The 25907-nt window shown below is 27.4% G+C and overlaps 5 protein-coding genes across 7 annotated transcripts; 3 read left to right on the top strand and 2 right to left on the bottom strand.

Annotated features, from left to right (window-relative positions):
- Positions 1-4717: 4717 nt before the first annotated feature.
- Positions 4718-7477, top strand: LOC124918629 (squamosa promoter-binding-like protein 13A). The gene is made up of 3 exons (XM_047458675.1): positions 4718-5246; positions 5328-5464; positions 6794-7477. Exons 1-3 carry the CDS (start codon positions 4891-4893, stop codon positions 7231-7233), a joined length of 933 nt encoding a protein of 310 aa, XP_047314631.1. The 5' UTR covers positions 4718-4890; the 3' UTR covers positions 7234-7477.
- An 11-nt stretch (positions 7478-7488) lies between these two features.
- On the bottom strand, positions 7489-11301 carry LOC124918628 (deoxyhypusine hydroxylase-like). Its single transcript, XM_047458674.1, has 8 exons — positions 11271-11301; positions 10612-10845; positions 10381-10514; positions 9691-9911; positions 9460-9598; positions 8080-8206; positions 7806-7924; positions 7489-7726 (listed from the first exon to the last, which is right to left on the bottom strand). The coding sequence occupies exons 1-8, from the start codon at positions 11281-11283 to the stop codon at positions 7664-7666; spliced, it is 1050 nt and encodes a 349-aa protein (XP_047314630.1). The 5' UTR covers positions 11284-11301; the 3' UTR covers positions 7489-7663.
- A 3366-nt stretch (positions 11302-14667) lies between these two features.
- LOC124918627 (gamma carbonic anhydrase-like 1, mitochondrial) lies at positions 14668-14969 on the top strand. The gene has a single exon (XM_047458672.1). The coding sequence runs from the start codon at positions 14700-14702 to the stop codon at positions 14952-14954; it is 255 nt and encodes an 84-aa protein (XP_047314628.1). The 5' UTR covers positions 14668-14699; the 3' UTR covers positions 14955-14969.
- Positions 14970-19198: 4229 nt separating this feature from the next.
- LOC124918611 (gamma carbonic anhydrase-like 2, mitochondrial) lies at positions 19199-20760 on the top strand. The gene is made up of 2 exons (XM_047458669.1): positions 19199-19655; positions 20156-20760. Exons 1-2 carry the CDS (start codon positions 19253-19255, stop codon positions 20530-20532), a joined length of 780 nt encoding a protein of 259 aa, XP_047314625.1. The 5' UTR covers positions 19199-19252; the 3' UTR covers positions 20533-20760.
- Positions 20761-22555: 1795 nt separating this feature from the next.
- LOC124918581 (truncated transcription factor CAULIFLOWER A-like) lies at positions 22556-24382 on the bottom strand. Of its 3 annotated transcripts, none has more exons than XM_047458666.1 (8): positions 24124-24382; positions 23966-24044; positions 23843-23904; positions 23508-23607; positions 23216-23257; positions 23092-23133; positions 22934-23010; positions 22556-22785 (listed from the first exon to the last, which is right to left on the bottom strand). In XM_047458666.1, exons 1-8 carry the CDS (start codon positions 24303-24305, stop codon positions 22767-22769), a joined length of 603 nt encoding a protein of 200 aa, XP_047314622.1. In that variant the 5' UTR covers positions 24306-24382; the 3' UTR covers positions 22556-22766. The 3 variants fall into 3 exon arrangements, with proteins under 3 accessions (XP_047314622.1, XP_047314624.1, XP_047314617.1); XM_047458668.1 differs by having other exon boundaries at positions 22556-22782; XM_047458661.1 differs by having other exon boundaries at positions 22556-22798; positions 22935-23010.
- Between the last annotated feature and the right edge of the window lie 1525 nt (positions 24383-25907).

The following is a 25907-nucleotide window of genomic DNA, read 5'->3' as shown; positions in this document are numbered from 1 at the left end:
CAAAATTCAATTAGCACCCTCATAAAAAATACCTTCAATTCTCACCGACATCATAGACAAAGTCAATTTAGGGTCTTGTTTAGTTATGGATTATTTATGGTTGTTTCTAAATAACTGAAAATGAGTTATTTGGATAAAAAAATATTTTCTTAATATGTTACTTAATAATTTAACTAAACAATATATTTAATTGAGTGATCAATATAAAATTATTTGATATTAATCTCAAATATAACTAGTCTCTCACTCCTTCAATTAACGACGTTTTAAGGTATTTAAATTTAACCCATATTAAATTATTGACTTATTTAAAAACGATATTAATTATGTTTTTATGTTTATTTAGTTTTATATTCTTACATCAAAATACTTTTAAATAAGTTATATATATATATATATATATATATATATATATATTTAAAAAGTTCATGAAATATAAAAAAATTAAATTAAATTAAACAAAACAAAATATTAAAAACAATAAAAAAAAAAAAAAAGATAATATGACACATGTAAAAAATTTTTTTTTACTTTTATTGTTTAAAATTAATCTTACTTCCACTTTAATTTAAAACGATTTAAATAGAAATCAAACTCGTAAATTTTAAATCAGTATTTGTCCCTTGAATTATATTATTAATTTACTTAAAATCCTTATTATCGAACTACCTATTCATTTATTCATAACCTAAATAATGAATCTAAGATAAAAACAAATATATTTTTTGTAAAATGAATTCATCTTCCATCTCAAATAGTGATAAAGTAAAAAAATACATTCATTAATGGAGCTCTTCATTCATGTGTCTTTATCACTTTACCTGTATTATCTATTATCTATTGTACTTTCTTCAATATTTATTTCATATACTGCACTCTTCACTTTCTCTCTCCATTTGCCTGGTTTCATCAAAGGTTATTCATAAATTTTAAGTTATGAATGGTGAAACTTTGCTATTCAAATAACAAGATATTTTGAATTTGTTACCAAATTACCCTACCCCTTTAATTATAAAAGAATTTAACTAACCTGTTTAATATTTTATATAATAAATTGAATGAATCATTAAATAAATAAAAAGTTAATAAATGTTATATAAAAAAAATTAAGTATCAATAAGGATTTACATGTAAATAATTATAAAAATAGGATATTGTTATTTCGGTAAGGTGTGACACCAAATATTTAGAATGAACAAACCATTTAAATTGTGTTAGAAAATCTTTACCAAATTATTTTTTGAGTAAACAACATTGAAAAAAGTTATACCAAGTAATAATTGATATTTATATATATATATATATATATATATATATATATATATATAATAAAAAAAGTGAAAAATCTATATAAATAATCAGGAAATATTTGTAAAATGGTTTTTAGCTTAAAACTCCGTTTCAATGATTTTTTATTGAAAAAATAAAAACAACTCTAAATCCGATAATTTTATCTCTCTCGCTGCTAAAAAATGGACGGACACAAATTTAAGAAATGACCTGTAAGAAAATTGGAATGAATGAACAACAAACTACTCAACAACCGTTAAGAATATTATTCAGATTGTAAAAATGCTGGATGAAAATTTTGATCCGACTAACAAGATGTCAAATCAAACAAAACACAAAATCAACTCAAATTTAAGTCATGAAAAGAAAAACAAGACATCATTCAATGCTAACAAAATAACGAGAAAAACAAAACCAACTCAAATTTAAGTAGTGAAAAGAAAAACAAATGTAAGAAAAAGAATGAGAAAAGAAAAAAAAAATACTTTTCTTTTTCATTTTGTTTTTTAGATTGAAAGAAAGATTTATATTATTTCATTAATTTAATTTAATAAGTTATATCAAAAATATGCTAAACAATCATATAATATATATATATATATATATATATATATATATATATATATATATATATATATATATATATATATATATATATATATATATATATATATATATATATATATATATATATATATAAAGTTATAGTTTGATTCCGTTTATTTAACTTAAAAAGTTGCGAGAGGGAATAATCTTATATTATAGTTGGGATAAACTGAATCAAACTTGTCTCATTAATTTTGGGACTAAATTCAAATTATTTTAAAGCAAGGGGTAGAACAATTAGATATATCAAACATATTAATAATATAATTGAAAATAACATTTCTTAATCAAAGTACACACAATAATTGGAGAATAAGTTGAATTAAAAAGTCCACATCAAATTTTAAAAATAAATTAAATATTATTAAGTTTTATTAATCAACTATCATATATAATATTCCTTTTAACTTAAGCTATTTTGAGTGAGAATGAAACTTATAATTTAATTTTTTTTTAAATCACTCTAATAGTTAGAGTAAAAAATAAATGAAACTTTTTTTCCTCTCACTTAAAAATGACTTATTCCCTAAATTAAGATATTGTCATGATCTCATGCATGCTGATTAGGTTCCGAACACTATAAACATACTTAAATATATAAAATTATTAATATATTATTGATTTATTATATTATATTTTATAAAAAATTTTAAGTTTATTTTTTTAAAAAAATATAAATTTTAATATATTACAATATATATTTTATAAAAAAATTCTGTTCATGTGATAAATTAAATGAGCTATTAAATAAATAAATAAAAACTAATAAATGTTATTTTAATATTTATTTCATTTAAAAAAATTAATTATCATTCCTTTCAAATAAGGAAATAAATTAAATTATAAAATAAAATCAACAAAATCAAAACTACATTAAACTGTAGATATTAAATATATATATATAATATATTTGCAACAATTAAAATTATAATTATAATGAAAAATTTAACAATTTTGATAGGGTTATATTTGTCAGTTGACTCCAAAATATATAACATAAACGTAAATATTGAAATAGAGTAAACTGAATAAATCAATTAAATTGTGTCAGAAAATTTTACAAAATATTCTGAGGAACAGTACAAAAATATTTTTAACCGAGTATTAGTATCTAACTATCTAACGTCGAAAAAAGTTCTACAAAGTAATAATTGATCATCTATATATATATTTACAAAAATGAAAAACTCATATAAATAATGCGAAATACTTGTAAAAAAAGTTTATAGTTTACATATACGTTTTAGTGACTATTTGTTGAAAAAATAAAAATAATTATAAATCCGATAACTTCATCTCTTTCGCTACTAAAAAGAGGACGAACATTGAGAAATGACCACTAAGAAAATTGGAATGTATGAATAAAAAACAATTCACCACGGTTGAAAATATTATTCGAGTGGTAAAAATACGAGATAAAAAATTCGATCCATCTAAATAAGATATCACATCAAATCAAACACAAAATCAACTCAAATCTAATGAAAAAAAAATATTATATAATGTTAAAAAAATAATAAAAAAACAAAAAAAATGACTTATTTATTTATTTTTATAGAGAAAGAAAGATTTATATTATTTTAATAATTTAATTTAATAAGCTATATCAAAAATAGGCTCTTACAATTAATTAATTATATATATATATATATATATATATATATATATATATATATATATATATATATATATATATATATATATATTATAAAAGTTATAGTTTGATTCAGTTTATTTATCCTAAAAAAGTTGTGACAGTGAATAATCTGTTATAGTTTGGATAAATTGAATCAAACTTGTCTCATTAATTTTGGGACTAAATTGAAATTATTTCAAAGCAAGGATAGAATAATTTGATGTATCAAACATATTAATAATAAAAATGAAAATAACATTTCTTAATCAAAGTACACATAATAATTGGCTAATAAGTTAAATTAAAAAGTTGACATCAAATTAAAAAAAATAAATAGAATATTATTAAGGTATATTATCAATTTATAATATAATTAAGTTAATTGAGATATACTTATAATTTTAATTTTAACTTAAATTGTTTTAAATTAAAATAAAATATATAACTTTTTATTTTTTTTAAATCACCCTGACATTTTTTCTCCCTAACATAAATATAAGTTAAATGAATTTATTTTTTTATTTTCTTTTTAAATAAAGGAAAACTAGCATGACATTCCTACAGTCATAACTCTCTACTTAAACTTACATTTTAGTCTCTGAATTCGATTTTTACCACTGTGCTACCTTGATGAGATTAAGTTAAATGGACTTATAACCACTTATTCTCTTAAATTAGGATATAGTCACAAACATTATAACACATTTAAATATGTGAATTTGAAAAGAAAATTTCTTGTTACGATCTGATTGAGAACAAATAATAATTTTTTTATTTCTTTTCTCTCTTCTAATATTTATTTCTTTTTTCTTCCGTATATAAAATTTTATTGATTCTTTATATTATATTTTATAAGAATTTTAATTTTATTTTAAAAAAATATATAGGAATTTTAATATATTAAAATATGCATCATATTATGTTTATATAATTTTATTATATATACTTTTTAAATATGATATAAACGGTTATCGACGGGATTTCCAAAAACAAGACAAAGCTAATAGTAAAAAAATTTCGAAATAAAACTAGACAAAATGGTAAATGCATTCACGATCCCGATCTACCCATTGTCATCCCTACCCGTGACCTTTGTTCCTTATAAAAAGAAGGTGAATCAAACAAACACTATAATGCATTTTACTCATCATCTTCATTCTTAACTACCCACCCTGCCCCCTTCTTCTTCTTCTTCTTCTTCTTCTTCTTCTTCTTCCCCTTTATTAAATTTAAAATGGAATCCATGTCAGGAGAATGAATGAATGGTGGATAGCTCAATCTTTAATCTCTCCCCATCTTTCTTCTTTCCAAATTATTAGGGTTTCACTTCCATTTCCAACTCTATTCCACATCTCATAATGGATTTCCATCTCAACGGATTCAACGAAATTGACGAATCCAGACGCGAAAACGAATCATCAAACACTTTCGGATTCATCCATTCAAACTTCTCAGTTGATCTAAAGTTAGGACAAGTAATCACTCCGATTGAACCTCCGAAAACGGCGTTTTCATCTTCTGGTTCATCAAAAAGGACACGATCAGTAGCTAACAATGGAGTTCAAACAGCTTATTGTCTAGTAGACGGTTGCAGTTCAGATCTAAGTAACTGTCGGGAATATCATAGACGTCATAAGGTTTGTGAAGTTCATTCTAAGACACCGGAAGTCACAATTAGCGGACATAAACGAAGATTCTGTCAACAGTGTAGCAGGTAAAACGATTCGATTGAAACCGAACATGTTTCATTTGAATTGGGTTTTGTTTGATTGATTGTATGAATGAATGATTGTAGGTTTCATTCGTTGGGGGAATTTGATGAAGGTAAGAGAAGTTGTAGGAAACGTCTTGATGGACATAATCGCCGGAGAAGAAAACCTCAGCCGGAATCTTCTTCTCTCCGGCCAATGAGCTTCTTCTCCGACTATCCAGGTTTCATTTCTGTAAACCTAACTTTTTTTTCTCTCTTTTACTTCCACTAACATTTTTATTTTATTTTAAATAAGTGAGAAATATTATAATGTGATGTTTTTATTATAATAAATAAAAGGAATTTGAAAGTAATAAAAAATAAACTACCATTATATAAAAGGAAAACCTAGGAAGTAACCATAACAATACCAACTTATGAATCAATATTTATTAAGTATTTTTGATGGTTTCATGTTATTTCATTTTATCATGACAAATAAATAAATAAAATGAGACTTTAAGTTGACTAATTGAAACCATAAAATCTAACAAAGGATCGTACTTAAAATGGTTAAATTAAGGGAGGGATTTACACTGAAGGTTGTGGACTCGAAAAAAAAAAATCAAGCTCATAAACCCTAATTTTTTAAAGTTTTTTTAATTTAATTCACTTTTTATTTTTTTAATTCTTAAAAATATGCAAAATTTACAATTTTCATTTATAATTTTTTCAAAAATATTTGAAGTCTACCTCCAATATTTTTTGTTTTATGCCATTTCATTTTATAACGACAATAAATAAATAAAATGAGACTTTTAATTCACTCTTGTGTCTAATTGAAACTAGAAAATTGAACTAACGACCAACTGTACTTAAAATTGTTAAAGGGGTGGATTTACACTAGGCTGGGGTAGACTCCCAAATAAAAGAAAAAAAAAATTATGTTAAATCTTTGACATAAATCTTAATTTTTTAAAAGTAATTTTAATTTAATTCATTATTTATTTTCTAACTCTTAAACATATGCAAAACTTACAATAATCTACTTTTTGATTCATAATTTTCTAAAAAATATTTCAAGTCCATCCAATTTTTTTTCCAACCAATTCTTACTTCAAATTCTAAATTTATCCATAGTTTAACCAGATCATTTAGTGGGGTTGGAACAATGTAGTCAAATATTTGAAATATATAAATAATAAAATAAAATTTACTTAATTGACAATAATGTTTCATGACACGAAAATATATTTCTTTAAAACGTTTTTAAGTAAAATGAAAAACTATTATTATATTAGAAATCCATATTTGTATATCCTAGTTAATGATATTCAAAAGTAAATCATTTTTTAAATTTTTTTTTATTTTATTTTATTATTATAGATACTTATATATATTATTTAACAATAACTTTTTACATTACATATAAATAAAACCCTTAAATCATCTAACCAGATTAACCAATAAAATATATTTTCAAAAAGAGGTTGTGCATTTTAATAAAAAAAAATGAACACAAATTAGAGATGAATTGCCTAATGTATATGGTCAAGTGAATATATTTTCAGGTAACAGAATGTTTCCTTTCTCAACTCCGGCAGCCATGAACAACCCAAATTGGCCGGAAATGTTTAGAAACGGCCAGTTTCCATCATCGTCGTCATCATCAACTTTATCGTTTAGAGACGAAGGGAAACAACAATTTAATTTGCTACCCAATAATAATAACATTTTCTTGAACAACCAAACAATAATTTTTAACGAACCACCCGCAAAATACTTCTACGACGATGGTTCTTCTCAAATCCTCGACTCCTCCAACAATAACTCTTCTCAAATCCTCGACACCTCCAACAATAACCATGCTCTCTCTCTTCTGTCATCGCAATCGCAACAACAACAAGCATCAGAGATGATCGGTTTGAATCAAGCTCTATCGCAGAATTATCCAACAATCTTTCAAAATGAAACTCCCCAAACACTTCCTTTCTATTGGAAGGATGCTTGATTTGATTATCCCCTTCTACTTAACATGACTGCCTCGACTCGACTCTCTTTGGGAATGACTTAGATAACGATTAGTGATGGAACAACGACAATCCCTTTCTTAGTGATGGAACACAAGTATCAGTGCCCACATCGATGCCTGTTCTTTCTCTCCTTAATCATATGTTTGAATATTAATGTCAATGCTATCTATAATATTTTAACTTAAATTTCGAATATTATAGTTTTGTTTCTTATATATATTGAACTCTGTTTATTTTAAGCATGATATAATAACATCAAAATGGGACACGCAGGAAAAGACAAATTAAGTTACAATATTAGCAAACATCTAAAAATAAATAAATTAGGACATTTTTCTTTTTCTTCATCAGTTCTTGATAAATAAATTTCCCATCCAACCTATGGTTTGGACAATAAACACATTCTCTTCAATGAAGTGGGGACACAATGTCGGTTAGTTCTTGAATTTGAGGTGTCTGCATGAAGAAAAACTGCAAAAATATGACAGATATTAGAAATAAAGAATTTTGATTAAGTACGCGATGAGAATGAGTGCGTTTTAATAATCACCTCAAAGGATTTCCCGTCTTTCTCAAACTCCAACATGCTCAAGGCCACTTCACAACTCTGAGAGACTATGGGTTCAGGATCCTTGGAGAATTTTTCGAGAAGTACTATACATTGCTCATCTATAAAAAATGAAAAGATAAAGAAAGTTTCAACGTGTTGATATCCACACACGACATTTTGGAGAAATTTAATTGGAAAGAAGACACTCGTTTTGTCAACAAATCATTTCAACATGTTTATTTGAATATTAGTCAGATTGAAAATATAGGTTAACCTGCAATAGAACCAAGAGCTTCAGCAGCTTCATGCCTAACCATAGGGTGCTCATTTACATCCATAAGAATCCTGGAAAGTGCTTCTGAAGCAGCTTTATCTTGCAATTGACCCAAAACATAAGCAACCTGCAATATATGTGTCAAAAAAGGATACATACTTATGAAAATTGGATACCAATCCTATTTGTATGGATCATGATCTGGTAAAATTTATATTTGTAATGATTGCAAAAAAATGACAATGATGTGGAAAATAATATGGATCATGAACTTTATACCTAATGAAGCCACATTCACAATACTATAATCTAGATAATGGTATAGAAAATCATCTTTAAACTAAATAAGTAAAAAATCACACTATAATATATGATCCAGATATCTAAAAAACAATTTTATACCATACGAGAAAAAAGTCGCTTCCAATTCTAACTTTGGCGATATTTCAATGGGATCGTGATTGTGCCATAGATTTTGACAAATATCAGTTTCCATATAGACTTAATATAGTGAACATGTTGAAATGAAGTCTTTGATTTTGGACGAAAGAAGTTATAGGGGGTGTAGTACCAAAGGATATGAAGAGTACTACACGGGAGATGATAAGGAAGCAGCGGTATATTATGCTAACTTTAAGAAGCCTCAAAAACATGACCCGGACTCTAGCTCCATTCCTTAAAAATAAGGATTGGCAGACAACACAACTGATGTTGATGTCAACTGTGATATTTCATGTGTGGATGCGGAACGTGAAGGAGGAAGCATTTCATGAGTTATTTATTTTATATAAGGCATATTGGTTATATTCTATAAGGACCACTATGTAGGAGTTAGTAATATAATGTAGAGAATACTTAAGTTAGATTATCATCAGAATACTTATAAGCAACTTACAAAAAGGAAAAAAAAATGATAAATATTATATGAAACGAAAAAATAACAAATGGACTTCTAGATAGCCGCTTTAGGAACACAATGAATAAGAATGTATGTCATCAAATATAAAAGGAATGTGTGGGAGAAAACAAATCATGGCAATAGACACTATATAAGTTTAAGTAGATAAATATACAAGGCCTTAGAGAATTGAGATGCTAAAGAGTTTAAATAGATGTATAGGACTGATAAGATTTGTGCATAGCTCACTTAGGACAAGAGGTTCTAAATCCAGCCAAATAAAGGGAAAAGCTGGTAGGATAAAAATTTAGATCCTCATCAAGGACATCGTCATGAAAGAAAACTCGATTCAAGTACAACTTCCATGAATATGTTTCTATGTATTCGATAATAACAAATGGAATTATGCTTCAAGAAGAGTTTCAGAAATGTCTACTGCATTTACTTCATAGAATTCTCACAAAAAAATGACTTTCACCAACCTCATGCTTCAAAAGAGCGCTTTTAGAGCTCAATGAGCCAATAATAGCAGCAATAGCTTTATCGCCTCCAAGGTTTCTAAGGGCAAAAAGTGCAGCATAACGCTCATACATATTTTTGTCTTCATTATGAAGAACATCCCTGTAAATAGGAAGAACTTCCTTAATAATAACCAATATTGCACATCACCAAGATTCAAAATGCTTAAACTAGAGAGTCGTGGATTGACAAACCTTAAATCATCCAAAGAAGAAAAACATGCAGCTGCAGCTGGGTCAACTGACAAAAAGGGTGATGGATTTGTTATAGAATTTTTACTGTTCTTCAGTTCCTCAATCCTGCTAAGAGCCAATTCACAAGTTTCTCGAACTTCTTGAGCTGGATCTAATACCAAGCTATTCTTCAAAAGAGGCATATTGGAATCTAGACCAATTGCACCAAGTGCTTCTGCAGCCTGTTACAATGATTAATGAGGAAAAGGAAGGACAATGAATATTACCCCCAAGGATAAACAAAAGACTGCAAGTAAGAGCGTGTTTAATGTATATATATAAATATTTGGGGGTAAAAGACCTTATTTGATGAAAAGGTGGATTATTTGGATTAAATAGCTAAAATATCCTTTTATTAATATTTTAAAATGTTATAAAAAACTAAAGTAAGGGTATTTAAGTTAAATGATTTGATTTATGATTGGATAGGGTTATTTGGAATGAAAATTTTGAATTTGTATTTTGAAATTGAAAGAAGAAGATTGATATGAGATTGAAATGTAACAATTACAAGATTACTTTATAAAGTAGCAGTTGTTCTAAACCTAACTGCTACAAGAAAACTAACCTAATAGGTGTTAATCTTCCAGAAAATTTGCAGTTATTTATTTATTACTCTTACAAACTCTTCATAAAAAAATGCCAAAATACCTCGTGTCGAACTATAGGATGCAAAGAAAAATCATTGAGAACCGCTTCCAGAGCAGGGATGGCTTCTGCATCTTGCATCTGACCCAAGGCAAACGCAGCCTCGTGTGCCAACAGATTTGAAGGATCCCTCGTTGCTACAAGGAATTATAAATAAAATCTAATTATTCTACCATCAACATTACATCTACAAATTGCAGTTAATTCTATTCAAGTCAATGAGAGATAGCTAACCAGATATTAGTGCATTGCGAGGGCCAGACCCTCGGAGATTACGAAGAGAAAAAAGAGCTCTGAAACGCTCGGAAATTGACTGACTTTGATCCATCAAACGATTGCATAAAAACTTCTCTGTCTCCATAGACACTTTAAACTGATTCTCTGACATATTCATCTCCATTGTTTTTTTTACAATGGAACCAAAGATCTTCCCTTTATCTCCTTCAATATAGCAGAGTGCAACCAAAGCTGAAAACCCATATTCAAAACAAACTGTCATGTCAAAGGAGACATCAATATTTGAGGAATACAAAACAGTTGTTTCAATTTGAACCATAATGATTTCATCAAACAAGTCATTGTCTACAATTAACAGAAAAGGAAAGAAAACAGAGATTTCAAGTCTAGGGTTTGTTTAAAATCGAAAACACACCATTGAAAAATCTAAAGAGAGTTCAGCAAACAGAAATTCTCTTCATCATACATGTAAACAAAAGAAGATAGAAGAACAACCAAGTAAATAAAATACAATTCTTCATTATGTACCTGAATAACGATCCACTTCAATCCACTTCAATCCACTTATAAACACACAATCCTTGCCCAGTCTAGACGATCAATACAACTACTGTAAGCAAGATCTTAATAGACAATTATACTAGAATGAGTCGTACCTCCGTTGAGCATCAACTCCCCAAACCCTAATCTGCCTGATGGATTTCAAATTTAAAAAACAAATATTACAATTTTAGATTTTATATTATTTTATATTAAAAAAACAAATATATATTAGGGCAAATTATTTGGGCGGCCCTCGAACTATCTCGATCGCTCACTTTTAGCCCTCAAACTAATTTAGGTTTAAGTTTAAAATATTATTTTTTTATATATTATCTTTAATCTTATATTTTATATTTATATATATAATTATTAAATCGATTATATATAAATATTTGAGTAGTTAAAAGGTTTCAATTACTTTTAATCTTTCAAATTATTTTGTAAAATATATATTCTATAAATTATATATAAATTTATTTATATATATATATATAATTAATGATTAGGGATAATCCATATAATTTATTTTTAAACTTTGTTTTATATATATTAAAAATAATTTATTAAAAGTAATTGTAACCTTCTAACTACTCAAATACTTTTAACACTTAAATTATTTTTTAAAATATATATTATATAAATATTATATATAAATTAGTTAAAGATAATATATATAAATTATATATATATAGATAAAAATAAATAATATATATATTATTTATTTATTATATAAAAAATTTAATAATTATATAAAATTTAATAATAATAATATATATATAATATTATATATAAGCTATTTAATAATTATATATATAAATATAAAATATAAGATTAAAGATAATATATAAAAAAATAATATTTTAAACTTAAACAGGTAGGTTTAACCAAAAAATTGATGGAAGAATTATTGGTGACCTTTATAAAAGTTGAAGGGGCGATTTGTTTCAAAAATTAATTTGAGGGCCAAAAGTGAACGATTGAGATAGTTTGAGGGCCGCCCAAGTAATTTTCCATATATATTATAATTATAAATTTAAAAAATATATTTTTATTTAAATAAATATAATATTATTTACTTATTATTTTTTAATTCATTTTATATTTAAATATATATTTTTTTTATAAAATTATTATAATATAAAATATTTAATTATATATATAAATAATCATAATAATTAATATTTTTTAAAATTCAATTCTTATCATTTAAATTTTTTTTCTTCAATTTTAAAGTTTATAACTAATAAACAATTTTAAATATAGTTTAAGTTTAGTTTTTTTTTTATTATAATTGGGTTACTATTGGAATTGAAGGCCTTACACATTATTATTTTTATATTAAACTTAAAAATAAAATAAATATTTGTAACAATTGATAATGGGTTTCTTATTAGTTCTTTTACATTATAAAATTGTTAGATTTAACTTTGACAATTAGGAATTTTTAAATAGTTATAAGAATATGTAATAAAATTCATTCAAATAAGAATTTAGTTTTATAAAAATTTAATATAAATATAATAGAGTAAACAGGAGATTAATTATTGATTTGCAGAAATAGTTTACAATATATGAATAATCTACAAAAAGAAATATTTAGCATGCCATCTAATAAATGCAGGAGTGAATAACATCAAAATGGAACATGAAAGAACGCGAAAACAAAAACAAATTAAACATTAATATTAAAACATCTAGATAATGTCATCAATAATTATTCATATTTTAAAATATTTTAGATGAGAAAAAATTTAAAAAAATTCAATTATCTTTCATAATAAATAAATTTATCTTTTTGAAATGCAAGTGAACCATTAAAGAATTATCAATAAAATTCATATAATACAAGGAATTAAAAAATAAAAATAATAATAATAATAAACAAATTAGGGCTCAAACTAGGAATGATAGCATAGACAAAATTGAGATAAAATCCGCAAAGAGAATACTTGTATTATTTTGTATACATTTAATTAAGTTTTAAATCTCTATATACATTATTTGGTTTGAAACCACTTATTGTATATTTAATTTTTATTTGAAATTGATCAATGCATATTTATTTTTGTCTGAAATTAATCATTATATAATTTTATTTGAAATAATTTGACTATTTTATATGGTACAAAATTAAGAATATAATTACAAATATGAACAATTTATATTATATAGTCTAAATTTAAACCCACTTAATAATTATTAATAATTAATACGTTGGGTTTATCATATTTGGATTAAAAGCTTATTTTAACTAATAAACTAATTTCGTTCAAATTAAATTACATTTTTTCTCACTTTCAATATATTTTCATTAAGGAGATATTTGCATTTCTTTTTTTTAAGTCTGGTCTAGCCGGTCGATTCAAATATATTACGTGTTTTTATTACAATCATAATTTTTGAAACTTGGCCCGCCGGTCGGACTGTTGAACCGGTCGTCAAACCGAATAGAGTTAATAAAAAATTGGAAATGCAATCAACCTAATTAAACCCGGCCAACCCGTCGGTTAGACCGGAAATCCGGCAGCCCGGGTTGACCTAGCGGGGGTGTATCCTATTTTTATTGTAGATGCAAATTTTGAGATTGTAAACTTGGATGAACTAGATACTAGAGAATATTATGAAAGAAACAATATTGATTTCTCTATTGAATGCAATGAAGCGATTGATGATGTTTGTAGAACTGATTTTGGTGAATGATAAAAGCGTTTTGCGAATAATTTGTAGTTGATATTTATTTTAATTGTGTTAATCCATGATTTAAGAGTTTGTGTTTATTTTAATTGTGTTGTCCCTAATAGAGACAATGAACATATTGTAATTGCGAAACAATATTTTGAATTTTCATCTATACTTTGACTATTATTATTATATAAACAATTGGATGGATTTTTACTATTTTATATTATTTTATTATTATATGAAACCACTAGTTGAACCAGTTGACCCACCGGTTGAACTAGTAACTTAGTGACACAGTCCTTTCACCGGGTTGATGACCGTGCCGGATTTTAAAATTATGATTACAAATTACTATCGAACACTCCAACGTCAATATTCTTTATTATTTAGATATTATTGTGAGACAAAATATCTAAATATGGAGGAGAGTAACAACTTTTTCCCATTAAAGTGACTCAGTGGAAGGAGTCAATATAAGAGACCAAAATGTCACATATTAGATGGATAATGAACCTTGAATTGTCCTTAAAACTGTAAATGTCAAATTCCATTAACTTAAAGGATTATTTCATGGTCTCTTCCTGGAAGCATTTTAACCTAAATTTGATTTGAATGAACAGTTAGTAGAGATAGTATTATATTTTCCATACATTTTGTTTCACAACTTGCATCAATGTTAGCTTGTCTTTCCATTTTTGTGTTTGGACTGAGAATCTTGTGACAATCATGTTGGCTTAATTAAATAAATAGGGTTACTGGGAGAGACAACTAAAGACAGATTTGTAACGATTGGTGCGAACTGTGAACTTCGATCATGTACAATAGAATCGGAGTGTATAATTGGGCATCACTCGAAACTTATGGAAGGATCATTGGTGGAGAGCCACTCGATCCATGAAGCAGGATCAGTAGTACCACCAGGGCAAAGAATTCCTATGAGTGAACTATGGGCAGGGAATCCAGCTAGGTTTGTTCGAACCCTAACCCATGAAGAGACATTGGAAATTCCAAAACTTGCAATTGCAGTTAATGAATTGAGCTGTAGATTTATAACTCACTCGACAATGTGTTTGGAGGTTGAGAAAATGAGGAAGCAGTTCGACATCCCATTATAATAATATGAACGGTATTTCCATTTAGATTTTAATAACTCCTTTTAGTAGTGATGATCTCTTTGGCAAAGCCAACATATTACATACTTGTTGTCTTTCTTGTGCTTTTTTAAGAGATTGATCTCCTTGTTTGTGATGTATTACTAACTGTTTATGCCATTTTTATGAATTCAATAATTATACTCCCTCTTGTGTTTCTAAGACAAGTATAGGTACATCGAAACCGAATTGGATATATGAATTGGTTATTCTTCGCAGCTTAATTGGATATATTTCGCTTAAAATTTAGGTGATTGGAAAAATATTAGTATGAAATTTTTGTGCGATTAATGATAGCATGAAATGTGGGATCCTTAAATCTTTTTACAGGATCTATGAGTAGTGTGATTTATTGCTTTTGTGATGTCATATAGATCAGTGAATTGTTAGAGATATATGTAACTGAAGATTGTGTGGTTGAGAGACTATTGACTCTATCTGAACGTCGGGCGAATTTTGGTTAATTGGAACGACAATTTGTTCGAGAAGTTGGATGTCGAAGTGAGAAGATTTTTTTAGTGTGCAGCTAACGATAAGTGTGACAATTTTTGTTGGGTGTTATCAACAGTTTACAGGGATGAGAGATTAGGGGTGAGACAATGCATTAGGGCTATCTGAATGAGAGATAGGATAACAATTAAACAAAAATCACAGGGTATTAAAGGCTTAAGCGAGAAACAATGCGATTAACTCAATTTTGGATCAGAACGTTTTTCACGATTGTGAACTGGTCAATCGAATAGTATCGTGCAATTCTATAAAAAAATTGTTCATAAAACCATACACGTTCAAATCAAAATTAGATGATGTGTCTTTTGATGGTATTAGTGAAAAGAAGAATTGTGAAGGTGTTTTACAAGCTCGTTTTACACTTAAGGAAGAGTAAACGGAAACGACAATAATGGGATGTTGTAGTGATATGGCTTTGAGAAGCGATGATTTTACATTGAAAAAAATGCGATCCTTCCTTAAATTTGATATCATTAAAGAGTTTTTAGCATTTTTTTTCTTATTCTCTTCCTTCAACAAAAGTTGGAACTCAAACGTTAATTTGTCTAATCCGTAAAGTTTCCAGAACCATCGATATAAAAAAACTTTAGACTGATCAGTCTTGTGTCGTCGTTCTATAAGATTGTATCTAATTGTTCTATGAACAGATTGCGTGCGGTACTTGAATCAAATGATTTCGACTAATAAGATATTTTATTAAGGGTTGTCAAATTTTAGACGTATCATTTATTGTAAATTAATCCATTGACTCGACAAACTACTAGGGAGATAAATGTGTTTTTATTAAATTGGATATCGGAAAAACATATAATCACATTAATTTGAAAATTTTATTTGATGTCATGAGTAGAATGCAAATGGGGTAAATTATTTGGTTGGATTAGATTCTGCGTTATGACGTAAATAAGATTCTGCGTTACGACAGTCAAGTTCTCTGTGATTGTGAATGAAAATCCTAATTATTTTTAAAATTCAAGGGATATTCGACTGAGTGACCCGTTGTCTTCATTCTTGTATGTCATTATCATGTAAATACTTTCTACAATGTTGAAGTTCACAAAACAAGTAGTCTCATTAAAAAAATAGATTGCGGTTAAATAAATCAACATATGATTATATTCAGAGTATGTAAATGATTGGTCTCGATGGTTCACCTAAGCTAACTCCCGACCAACTTGTTGTAATATTTAAAGAGACATTTGTTTATTGAAACTCTTTTCGTGTGCAATACAGATCTTCAGTTAATACATGTTCGATTAACGTTCTTATAGTTTTGAGACTAGAATTAAATACATGAAAATATTTAATAATATAGAAACAACCTTACATTAAAGGATGTTTTTCTTAGTGGGGAGCAAAATGATTATTCATTTTCACGTGATATCTTACATGGACAATATATGTATTCTTTGAAGTGCGAGATTCTAATTCTCTTCAAAAATCTCTTGAAGAGGTGGAGACAACACTTCACTTGTTTTTACATTTTAAATTAGTGACTGAGATTTAGAGCCTAGTTTAGACACAAGTCAATCGCGGTTGTTGTGATATTTGGATAAAAACCACGAGCTAGGTTTGATTGAGTCGGAGTCTATATTTCGATTATATTTTTTGGACTATTTGACTCGAAAGAAACTGTAGAATTTTCAGTGATCGCGGTCGACCAATACATTACTTCACAATGTTATTATTATTATTATTATGATACGAGAGATCTCTTCTGAAAAACCGGTGAAACGGTCAATGAATTATTATTTTTTCTTGAACATTTCCAAACTCGTTAACACTAAATTTCATGTTACATTTTGTTGGTGAATATTTTTTTGTGTATGTTTTCATTGTTGTTCTCAAATGATCAATCTCGTTGTATTTTGGATGTGTTTGGTAACAAGATGAACACTCGTATTTTTTAATGGTTTTTTTAGTTATTCACAACGACTATAATTTATATCATATTACAACGACGGTAATTTATATCATATTAGATGAACCCTTTTTTTTTAAATATTTAAAATAATTATTATTATTAATTTATAAAATGATTTTGAGGTGACTTAACTAAAAATTAAGTGAAAAAAATTCTTCCAAATGTGTTTTTCAAGGGGAAATTTGACGAAATGACCATAAAAAGCATCTTAAATACGCTGGTGTCCAGCGCATAAATTAATTGTGCAAATGACCACTTCAAAATATTTTAATGAAATTACCCCCGCCGCGTAACGCGAATGGCACGATCGTCACGCGAAGGGCACAATATTTTGGACTTTTCACAAACTTTTTCTTCGCGAGACGATCCTGTCCTTCACGTTATGCAACGAAGATAATATTAGATGAACCCTTTTTTTTAAAATATTTAAAATAATTATTATTATTAATTTATAAAATGATTTTGAGGTGACTTAACTAAAAATTAAGTGAAAAAAATTCTTCCAAATGTGTTTTTCAAGGGAAAATTTGACGAAATGACCATAAAAAGCATCTTAAATACGCTGGTGTCCAGCGCATAAATTAATTGTGCAAATGACCACTTCAAAATATTTTAACGAAATTACCCCCGCCGCGTAACGCGAATGGCACGATCGTCACGCGAAGGGCACAATATTTTGGACTTTTCACAAACTTTTTCTTCGCGAGACGATCCTGCCCTTCACGTTATGCAACGAAGATAACTTCGTCAGAATATTTTGAAGTGGTCATTTACACAAATAAATTTATGCGCCAGTCACCCGTGCTTAATGGCCTTTATGGTTATTTTGTCAAATTTTCCATTTTCAAGGCCTTACACCTTATTATTTATATATTAAATTTAAAATAATAATAAATTTCAATACATTTTAAAAGTTCATAATGGGTTTCTTTTGACTTTTACATTATAAAATTGTTAAATTTAATTTTGATAATAAGGAGTTTTTATATGATCAGAAGAATATCTAATAAAATTCACTTAAATAATAATTTAATTTTATTAAAAAAATATTATAGAAGCAATTTCAAAATTTTAGTATAAATATAATAGATTAAACATTAATTACAACATCAAGAGGTAAAATTTGAAAAATAATTCAGGATTAATAATGTTTGTAAAAATAACATTTCGAACCTATAAAATGTCATTATTATTCAACATCGTCACGAATCTATTTGTAGTTCGTGACGATTTGATATAGTACGACGATTCAGATTAGATTCGTGACGATTTAATATTGTACGACGATTCAGATTCAAGATGAACTAATATATTTTGAGTAATAAATGGCAAACCGTTTTAGCTCAACTGGTAGAGCGCATTTCTCGAAAGAATTTAATAAAAAATGTTCTCATGCCGTCTATGGGAATCAAACCCACGGCCAAATGGTTAAAATCCATACGCTCTATTAGCTGAGCTAAAATGACTTGCTATTTAATACTCAAAAGACGTTAATTTAACTTAAATCTGAATCGTCGTACAATATCAAATCGTCACGAATTCACGAATTTCACGAACTACAATTAAGTTCATGACGATAAAAGATAATAAGGACATCTCACCGTCTCAAAATGTCATTTTTTTAACATTATCAACTCTAAATTATTTTTCAAATTTGACCTCTTATTGGATATTTCTATGGTTTCACAAATTTAGAAGTTTAGGAACTTATTTGATATATGGTAAAAGATTTTAGGGTGTATTGATTATTATTTATCCAAATAACCCAAATTCTCTCTCTTTCTCTCTCTACATTGTTCCCAAAAATCCCAAATTTCAGTCTCCAAAAATGGCGACTAGAGCAGCTCTAGCTCGATTATCTCGAAAAGCGGTAGCCGCCGCCGCCGCATATCCTTCCAGACATCACCTCCTCCTGAATCGCGGTTTTGCAGCAGACGCAGCGGTGGCGACGACAACCAAAACACCGGAGATAATCGAATCGCCAGATCGGGTAAAATGGGACTATAGAGGACAGAGAAGGATTATCCCTCTAGGTCAATGGATCCCTAAGATAGCCGTCGACGCTTACGTCGCTCCGAATGTCGTTCTTGCTGGACAGGTTACTGTCTATGACGGCGCGTCCGTCTGGAATGGCGCTGTTCTCCGTGGCGATCTGAACAAGATCAGTGTTGGATTCTGCTCAAATGTCCAGGAGAAATGTGTCGTTCACGCTGCTTGGTCTTCTCCTACAGGTTCATCTTTCTTTTTTTCTTCTGGTTTTCATAGTATGTAGTCTAGAAATGAAAACCTAGCTGTTCTATGTCTGGTTTTAAACAGATTCTTACATGTTGAAATTAATCTGAAAATGAACCTGGATTTATCCTTAAAGCTAATGTTCCATTAACCTAAATTTGATTTGAATGAACAGTTAGTAGATTATGTTTTGATCTTTTTCTAGTTTAAGGATTGATGGGTTCTATGTTTTTGAACTTTTATTTTTGTTATGTTTATCATTTTTGACATTTACATGTTTTCTATGCTTTACAAATAGACTTCGCTACACTATTCCATTTACGCTATAACTGCAATGAGTAGAGATAGATTTCCATACAAGTTCATTCTGTTTCATAACTTGCATCAATGTTAGCTTGTCTTGCTTCATATACTTTTCAAATTCTGATAAGGATTTCCATTTTTGTGTTTGAACTGAGAATCTTGTGATAATTTTGTTGGGCAATCATGAAATAAATAGGGTTACCGGCAGAGACACTTATAGAGAGATTTGTAACAATTGGTGCATACAGTCTTCTTCGATCATGTACAATAGAACCAGAGTGTATAATTGGGCAGCATTCGATCCTTATGGAAGGATCGTTGGTGGAGAGCCACTCGATTCTTGAAGCAGGATCAGTTCTACCACCAGGGCGAAGAATTCCTACGGGTGAACTATGGGCAGGGAATCCTGCTAGGTTTGTTCGAACTCTAACCCATGAAGAGACATTGGAAATTCCAAAACTTGCAGTTGCAGTTAATGACTTGAGCCGTAGCCATTTCATGGAGTTTCTACCTTATTCGACAGTGTATTTGGAGGTTGAGAAAATGAAGAAGGAGTTGGGCATCTCGATATGATAATATAATCGGGTATTTCCATATCGATTTTAATAATTTGTTTTTAGTAGTGATGATCTCTTTGGCCAAGCCAAGATATTACATACTTGCTGTCTTTCTTGTGCTGTTTGTGGAGATTGATATTGCCTTATTTGTGATGTACTACTACTACTAACTGTTTCTGCCATTTTTATGACCTCAATAATTTTATTCCCCCGAATCTGAGGAAGAAGAAAACCTTGATTTACGCATTTTTACTACTAAAATGTTTGATTATTTAGTAAAAGATTGATTGTGTTAGTGATTCGAACTCTGTTATTAGAGTATGTCAAGAGTGTGTTTAAGAAACCAAAGTTTATAGTAAGGATGTAAATAAACACAAATCAAAGTTTATAGTAGGGAGGTAAATAAACAGAGCTGCTCGCTGGTTATTCGAATCTTGGCTCGACAAAAAGCTCGTTTGTTAGTCTTAACGAGCTAAGTTTAAGTTCGTTTAAAAGTTCAAAAATTTAAACGAGTCGAGCTTGAGTTTCTCGATATTCAACTTGCGAATATAGGCTCACTTATGGGCTTGCGAATGAGCTTCTCGATATTCAGCTTGCGAATATAGGTTCACTAATGGGCTTGCAAACAGTTGGTTTATAGGCATATAATTTGTAAATCATTAAAAATATTTAAGTAATTTATACATATAAATTTTTTAAAATAATTAATATTATTACATGATTATATATATATATATATATATATATATATATATATATATATATATATATATATATATATTAATATAATAATAATAATAACAATAACCATAACCGGTCGATAAAACAAAATTTACAGGTCTTTATATATTTTCAAGTTAATTTCTATAATATGAGGATTCCCAACTTTAAATTATGAAAAAAAACTAATTAAAGTAAATTTAGTTATAGATGTTAAAATAAATAGTGTAAGTTTTTATTACTGTAAATATAATTAAATGTTAAAAATTGTATAAATAAATTTGATGTGAAGATTATTAATATTAATAGTACAAATAATAATTACATAGAGTTCTTTAACATATGAAATGATATAAAGACTGGTTAATCATTTTATTTTTGACCAGGATTTATTCTCCACACTTGTACCTCTTTAAATCAAACTTTTGTGTTGATGCGATGTTGATCATAATTTGTTCAAATTCAATTTTCATTACAAAAATTTAATTTTATGTGAAAAATTGTATCTTTTTTAAAAATAAACTCTTAGTAAAAAATTACCCACTTTAATGGTAAATAAATGTTCTTAGTAAAAATTAAAGTCATACAAAAACTGTTTTCAATTGAATTATCCTTGTGGGTTATTCTATTTTTAAGTTATGTATATATAATGATTGACCTTAATTAATATCTAATGTTATTTTTACATACAAAGTGTTAATCTCATTGAAAAACATGCCAAAACCTCTTTAAATAAAAGTTTGTTAAAGCTCACTTGATCCTTCTAGTAACTTTCCACTTAAACAATCATTTAACTGAAAAATAAACATTTTTTTTTTCTGAGAAATATAGATAATATGATTTGGTATGCATTATGGTTGATTGAGATTACATTTTGTAAAAAAAAAAAAAAAATACAAATTGATTTGGTTTAAACATATCCCATCCATATTTTTCTTCTTCTAAATTTCAAAAATCATTCCCTAGGATAAGCCATCAAGGCAATCTAAGCCTCTCCACGCGAACATCCAAAATTAGAAAAATAAAAAATAAAAAATAAAAAATATTTTTGTAATGTTCAAAATAATTAATCAACTAAATTATTATGTTAATTTTGTTTAAAATAATATAAACTTATTATATTTTTTTAATAAAACATAAAATATAACTCCTTAATTAAAAAAATAATAACAAATTTATTTGTTTCAATTCTTGGCCACTATGGAGGGTTAGTTATTAAAAAAACTAATTACAAAATAGAATTCAGTTGTTTTCTCTTCTTTCTTTTTTTCCTTTTTCTCTTGAATTGAATTGCAGTTAAAGAATTTTAACACAAGATGTTAAAAAGACTATATAATTAAGTTTTACCTTCAAACATACATGCATCATAATACACTTCTTAACTATTTTTAATTACTTTTACCATTAACACATCCCACAAATCTGCTCTATGTAATACATATTAACCTTAGCAGCCATATATATTATAATTCTTACATGACACAATTCCCGTAATGTCGCCTTTCGTCGCCGTTTCAATAAACATCAGGTTCACACCGCCGTATCACTTCTGCCCAACAATCGAGCGATGTAAGTATAATTACAAAAGATGGGAAAAAAGTCATTTTGATCATTTTTAAATAACATATACTCTGATAATATTGTTTTATGCATATTGAGTGAAGTTGGTGAATAATATTATAAGGTTAAAAGTTTACCTGTGAAATGTATCAAGGGCATCTGTTTCACTTATTGTTGAGCTTCCATTGACATCATGCAGCTCATGTAGCTTAACCTTATTTTTATTGACATTCAAATGAAGGTAAAAATCATTTATTCTATAGTGAACATATATAAAAAAGAAACTATTCCTCACTCTTTTCTGGAGACGGGTATTTTCCTCTTGAAGAACTTTATGCTGCGAAAGTTGTTGATGGGAAGACGGTTAAGAAAAATCGAGATATTGCCATATTTTAAGAATATTTGACAATTCTACTTACTCGTTTCTTCAGGAAATTGATATGTTCTGCAACTAAGCGTCGCTGTATGATAAATTTGAAAACACAAATTAATAACATTATTCCATTGAAGAAAATGAGAAACTAAACTAAACATAGAAAATTAAGTATGTTAAGGTTTGTAACAATTTGAAAACTTTGAATATAGCACAAGAATTATGTTGTCGTACATAAAATTATTTTCACGTCGCTAAATCTTTTTAAATTAAAAATTAAGTGATTTTTTTTATTCCAACTTACAAATACAATAAGCGCGTTTAAGAAATTAAGTTACCTTTTTGGAGCGAATTCTTTCGACACCGATTCTCATTTGACGCTCAAGTTGCTTTAATTCCTTCATACCCAACATTGCCAAATCTTCCCCAGCAAAGTGCCTTACAAACCATATAATATTATTCTCATGCCTTATACTATTATTACTTTTATATATTTAATTAATGGTTCATGAAAACACTCACAAATATTATATTTACATTATAACAAGTCTATTTTAAAATGGGTATTTTTCACTTTTCTAGTAAGAATCAATATAGATCCAGATCTGACTATAGTTTTTGAGAACATAATGGTATAAATTGAACATTTATATATATAATCTTAAAAACCAACCTTTCCTTAGCTTCCATTGTCTCTATTGTTCTTTGTAATTCATCAAGTTGGCTCTTCCAAACCTATATATGTTAGATCAATCACATAATTAATCAATATGATGATGATAAAAAAAATTAATACCTCCATAGTTCTAAAGTCCCCGGTTGACGATTCGGTCATTCCCACCTCGTTGCGATACCTCGAAATTGTGCTATCCACACTGCGAATCAACGAAATTAAACTATAGTAACGATTGAATTACGTCGCGCGATTAGTAATAAGTTAATAAATAATTATACTCGTGGCTGGCGAATTGATAAGCTTTTCCAGAAGGAGAGAAGACAAGAAGAGCAACTTCAGCATCACAAAGAATGGAGAGTTCAAATGCTTTCTTCAAGAGACCATTTCTTCTCTTTGAGAAAGTAACTTGTCTATTTGCAGGATTCTCAATTCTCTTCAACTCAACTTTCCCTCTTCCCATTTGATATCTCTTTCTATGAAATACAATCTTCTTATTAAGATCCTTTATAAGAAGACTACTAAATATGGGCTGACATCTCAAGAAGACAACTATATATTGTCTATAAGCTGGTATATTACAATACTCTTATAAGGGCTTGTGTGATTAGGGTTATTTGTAAAAGATACTTTTATGGCTAAAAAAATCTTATTTTCATGTAGTTTTTTAGAAGGAAAAAAAAGTTTATCAAGACCTTTTTTGTTTTGTTTTTTGTCAAATTAACCTTAGTAAGTTTTATGGTATTTTAATTAGTTTATTATTTGAGTGATTTGATAGAAAAAAAAACTGATAAAAGATCGGATAGTGATTTATTTATTAAAAAAACACACATAAGATTTGATGATAAAAGAGGAAAAGTATATATTGGTATTTTCATATGGTAAGAATGCAACTCTATAAATAAATATACATAATTTGTATTATACCCACTAATATTTTAAAACTTAAATAATTATAAACAAATTTGAGATTGATGTTTTCGAGAACGATATTTTACCGCGTGGTTAAAAGTAGGAAGTGCTTTAGAAAATTATGAAAAAAAAAGTTAAAGTGAAAAAAAAATGTCCAATGATTGTTTTTTAAATGTTAAGTATATTTTACTAAGTTATTTAATGGAGAAGATTGCAATCAAATTATAAAAAATAATTTAAGTACAAGTTATAATAATGTTATAAATTATAAGGAGAAACTCAAATAACATCTTTAAAAAATATTACTATAAAATGAGATCATCATAAAAAAAAAAAAAAAAGTTCACAACCACTTGTAATTGTTAATTTTGAAAATCATAATATTTTATCAATGATAACATTATCTTTCATTAATATAAATAATAGTTTCTAATTTTGTTTCTTTTTAAAAAATTTTTTTTGTTATGTTCTCATTTTCTCGACTAGATTATCTTGATGTTTTTGAATTATTTTTTTATAAATTTATTATTATATATTGTTTTCAAATAATAAAAAAAAATATCTTTAAGAAGTTGTTACTTTATATATATGTATAGGAAAGGAGAAAATTTAAAAATAATTAACAAAAACTCATACAAAAAATACGATAAAAAGTGTGTTATCTAATCGTCTTTAATCTTCAAGATCTTACCAATAGAGAAAACATATATAGTCTTTGCACTCAAATGTTTTTTTTTTAAGTTCAATTGTTTAATTATTAAATTAAAATATTATTAAGAATAGAACACTTCCCACTCAATTCAAACATCTCATTAAATATGGAATAAAAAAAGGCCTCCCACCAAAGGGTCAAAATTCACCAAAGAGAAAACATTTGAAATAAATAGATTTATGAGATAATAAACTATGCTACTTGAAATTTCAAGTAGGTAAATAATTATATTATAAAACTATTAACAAGATTATCTTCAAACAATGCATGTCTTTTTCGCACAAACAAACGAACCACGGAAATGTGTTTGCTTGTCTATATAAATGGAATAGTATTAATCAAACTATTTTGTCCACATATACAGGGATATAACTAGCTATATAGCTTTAAATGGTTATAGCATGGAAGAATAATTGAATGTGACAAAAAGATATGTGTGTA

The sequence above is a fragment of the Impatiens glandulifera genome, chromosome 1, assembly GCF_907164915.1.
Source record: "Impatiens glandulifera chromosome 1, dImpGla2.1, whole genome shotgun sequence".
NCBI classification, from domain to species: domain Eukaryota; kingdom Viridiplantae; phylum Streptophyta; class Magnoliopsida; order Ericales; family Balsaminaceae; genus Impatiens; species Impatiens glandulifera.
The sequence above is the reverse complement of the archived record's forward strand: the minus strand, read 5'-3'. Positions and strand labels throughout refer to the sequence as shown.

Coding starts and splice junctions, on each gene's coding strand:
- LOC124918629 (XM_047458675.1), top strand. CDS start 4,891: ATGGATTTCCATCTCAACGGATTCAACGAAATTGACGAATCCAGACGC. Junction 5,247..5,327: donor TTCTGTCAACAGTGTAGCAG/GTAAAACGATTC, acceptor GAATGATTGTAG/GTTTCATTCGTTGGGGGAAT. Junction 5,465..6,793: donor CTTCTTCTCCGACTATCCAG/GTTTCATTTCTG, acceptor ATATATTTTCAG/GTAACAGAATGTTTCCTTTC.
- LOC124918628 (XM_047458674.1), bottom strand. Junction 10,515..10,611: donor TCGCAATGCACTAATATCTG/GTTAGCTATCTC, acceptor AATTCCTTGTAG/CAACGAGGGATCCTTCAAAT. Junction 7,925..8,079: donor AGCTCTTGGTTCTATTGCAG/GTTAACCTATAT, acceptor CATTTTTTATAG/ATGAGCAATGTATAGTACTT.
- LOC124918627 (XM_047458672.1), top strand. CDS start 14,700: ATGGAAGGATCATTGGTGGAGAGCCACTCGATCCATGAAGCAGGATCA.
- LOC124918611 (XM_047458669.1), top strand. CDS start 19,253: ATGGCGACTAGAGCAGCTCTAGCTCGATTATCTCGAAAAGCGGTAGCC. Junction 19,656..20,155: donor TGCTTGGTCTTCTCCTACAG/GTTCATCTTTCT, acceptor TGAAATAAATAG/GGTTACCGGCAGAGACACTT.
- LOC124918581 (XM_047458661.1), bottom strand. CDS start 24,305: ATGGGAAGAGGGAAAGTTGAGTTGAAGAGAATTGAGAATCCTGCAAAT. Junction 23,608..23,842: donor ACAATGGAAGCTAAGGAAAG/GTTGGTTTTTAA, acceptor ATGGTTTGTAAG/GCACTTTGCTGGGGAAGATT. Junction 23,011..23,091: donor ATACCCGTCTCCAGAAAAGA/GTGAGGAATAGT, acceptor AATAAAAATAAG/GTTAAGCTACATGAGCTGCA.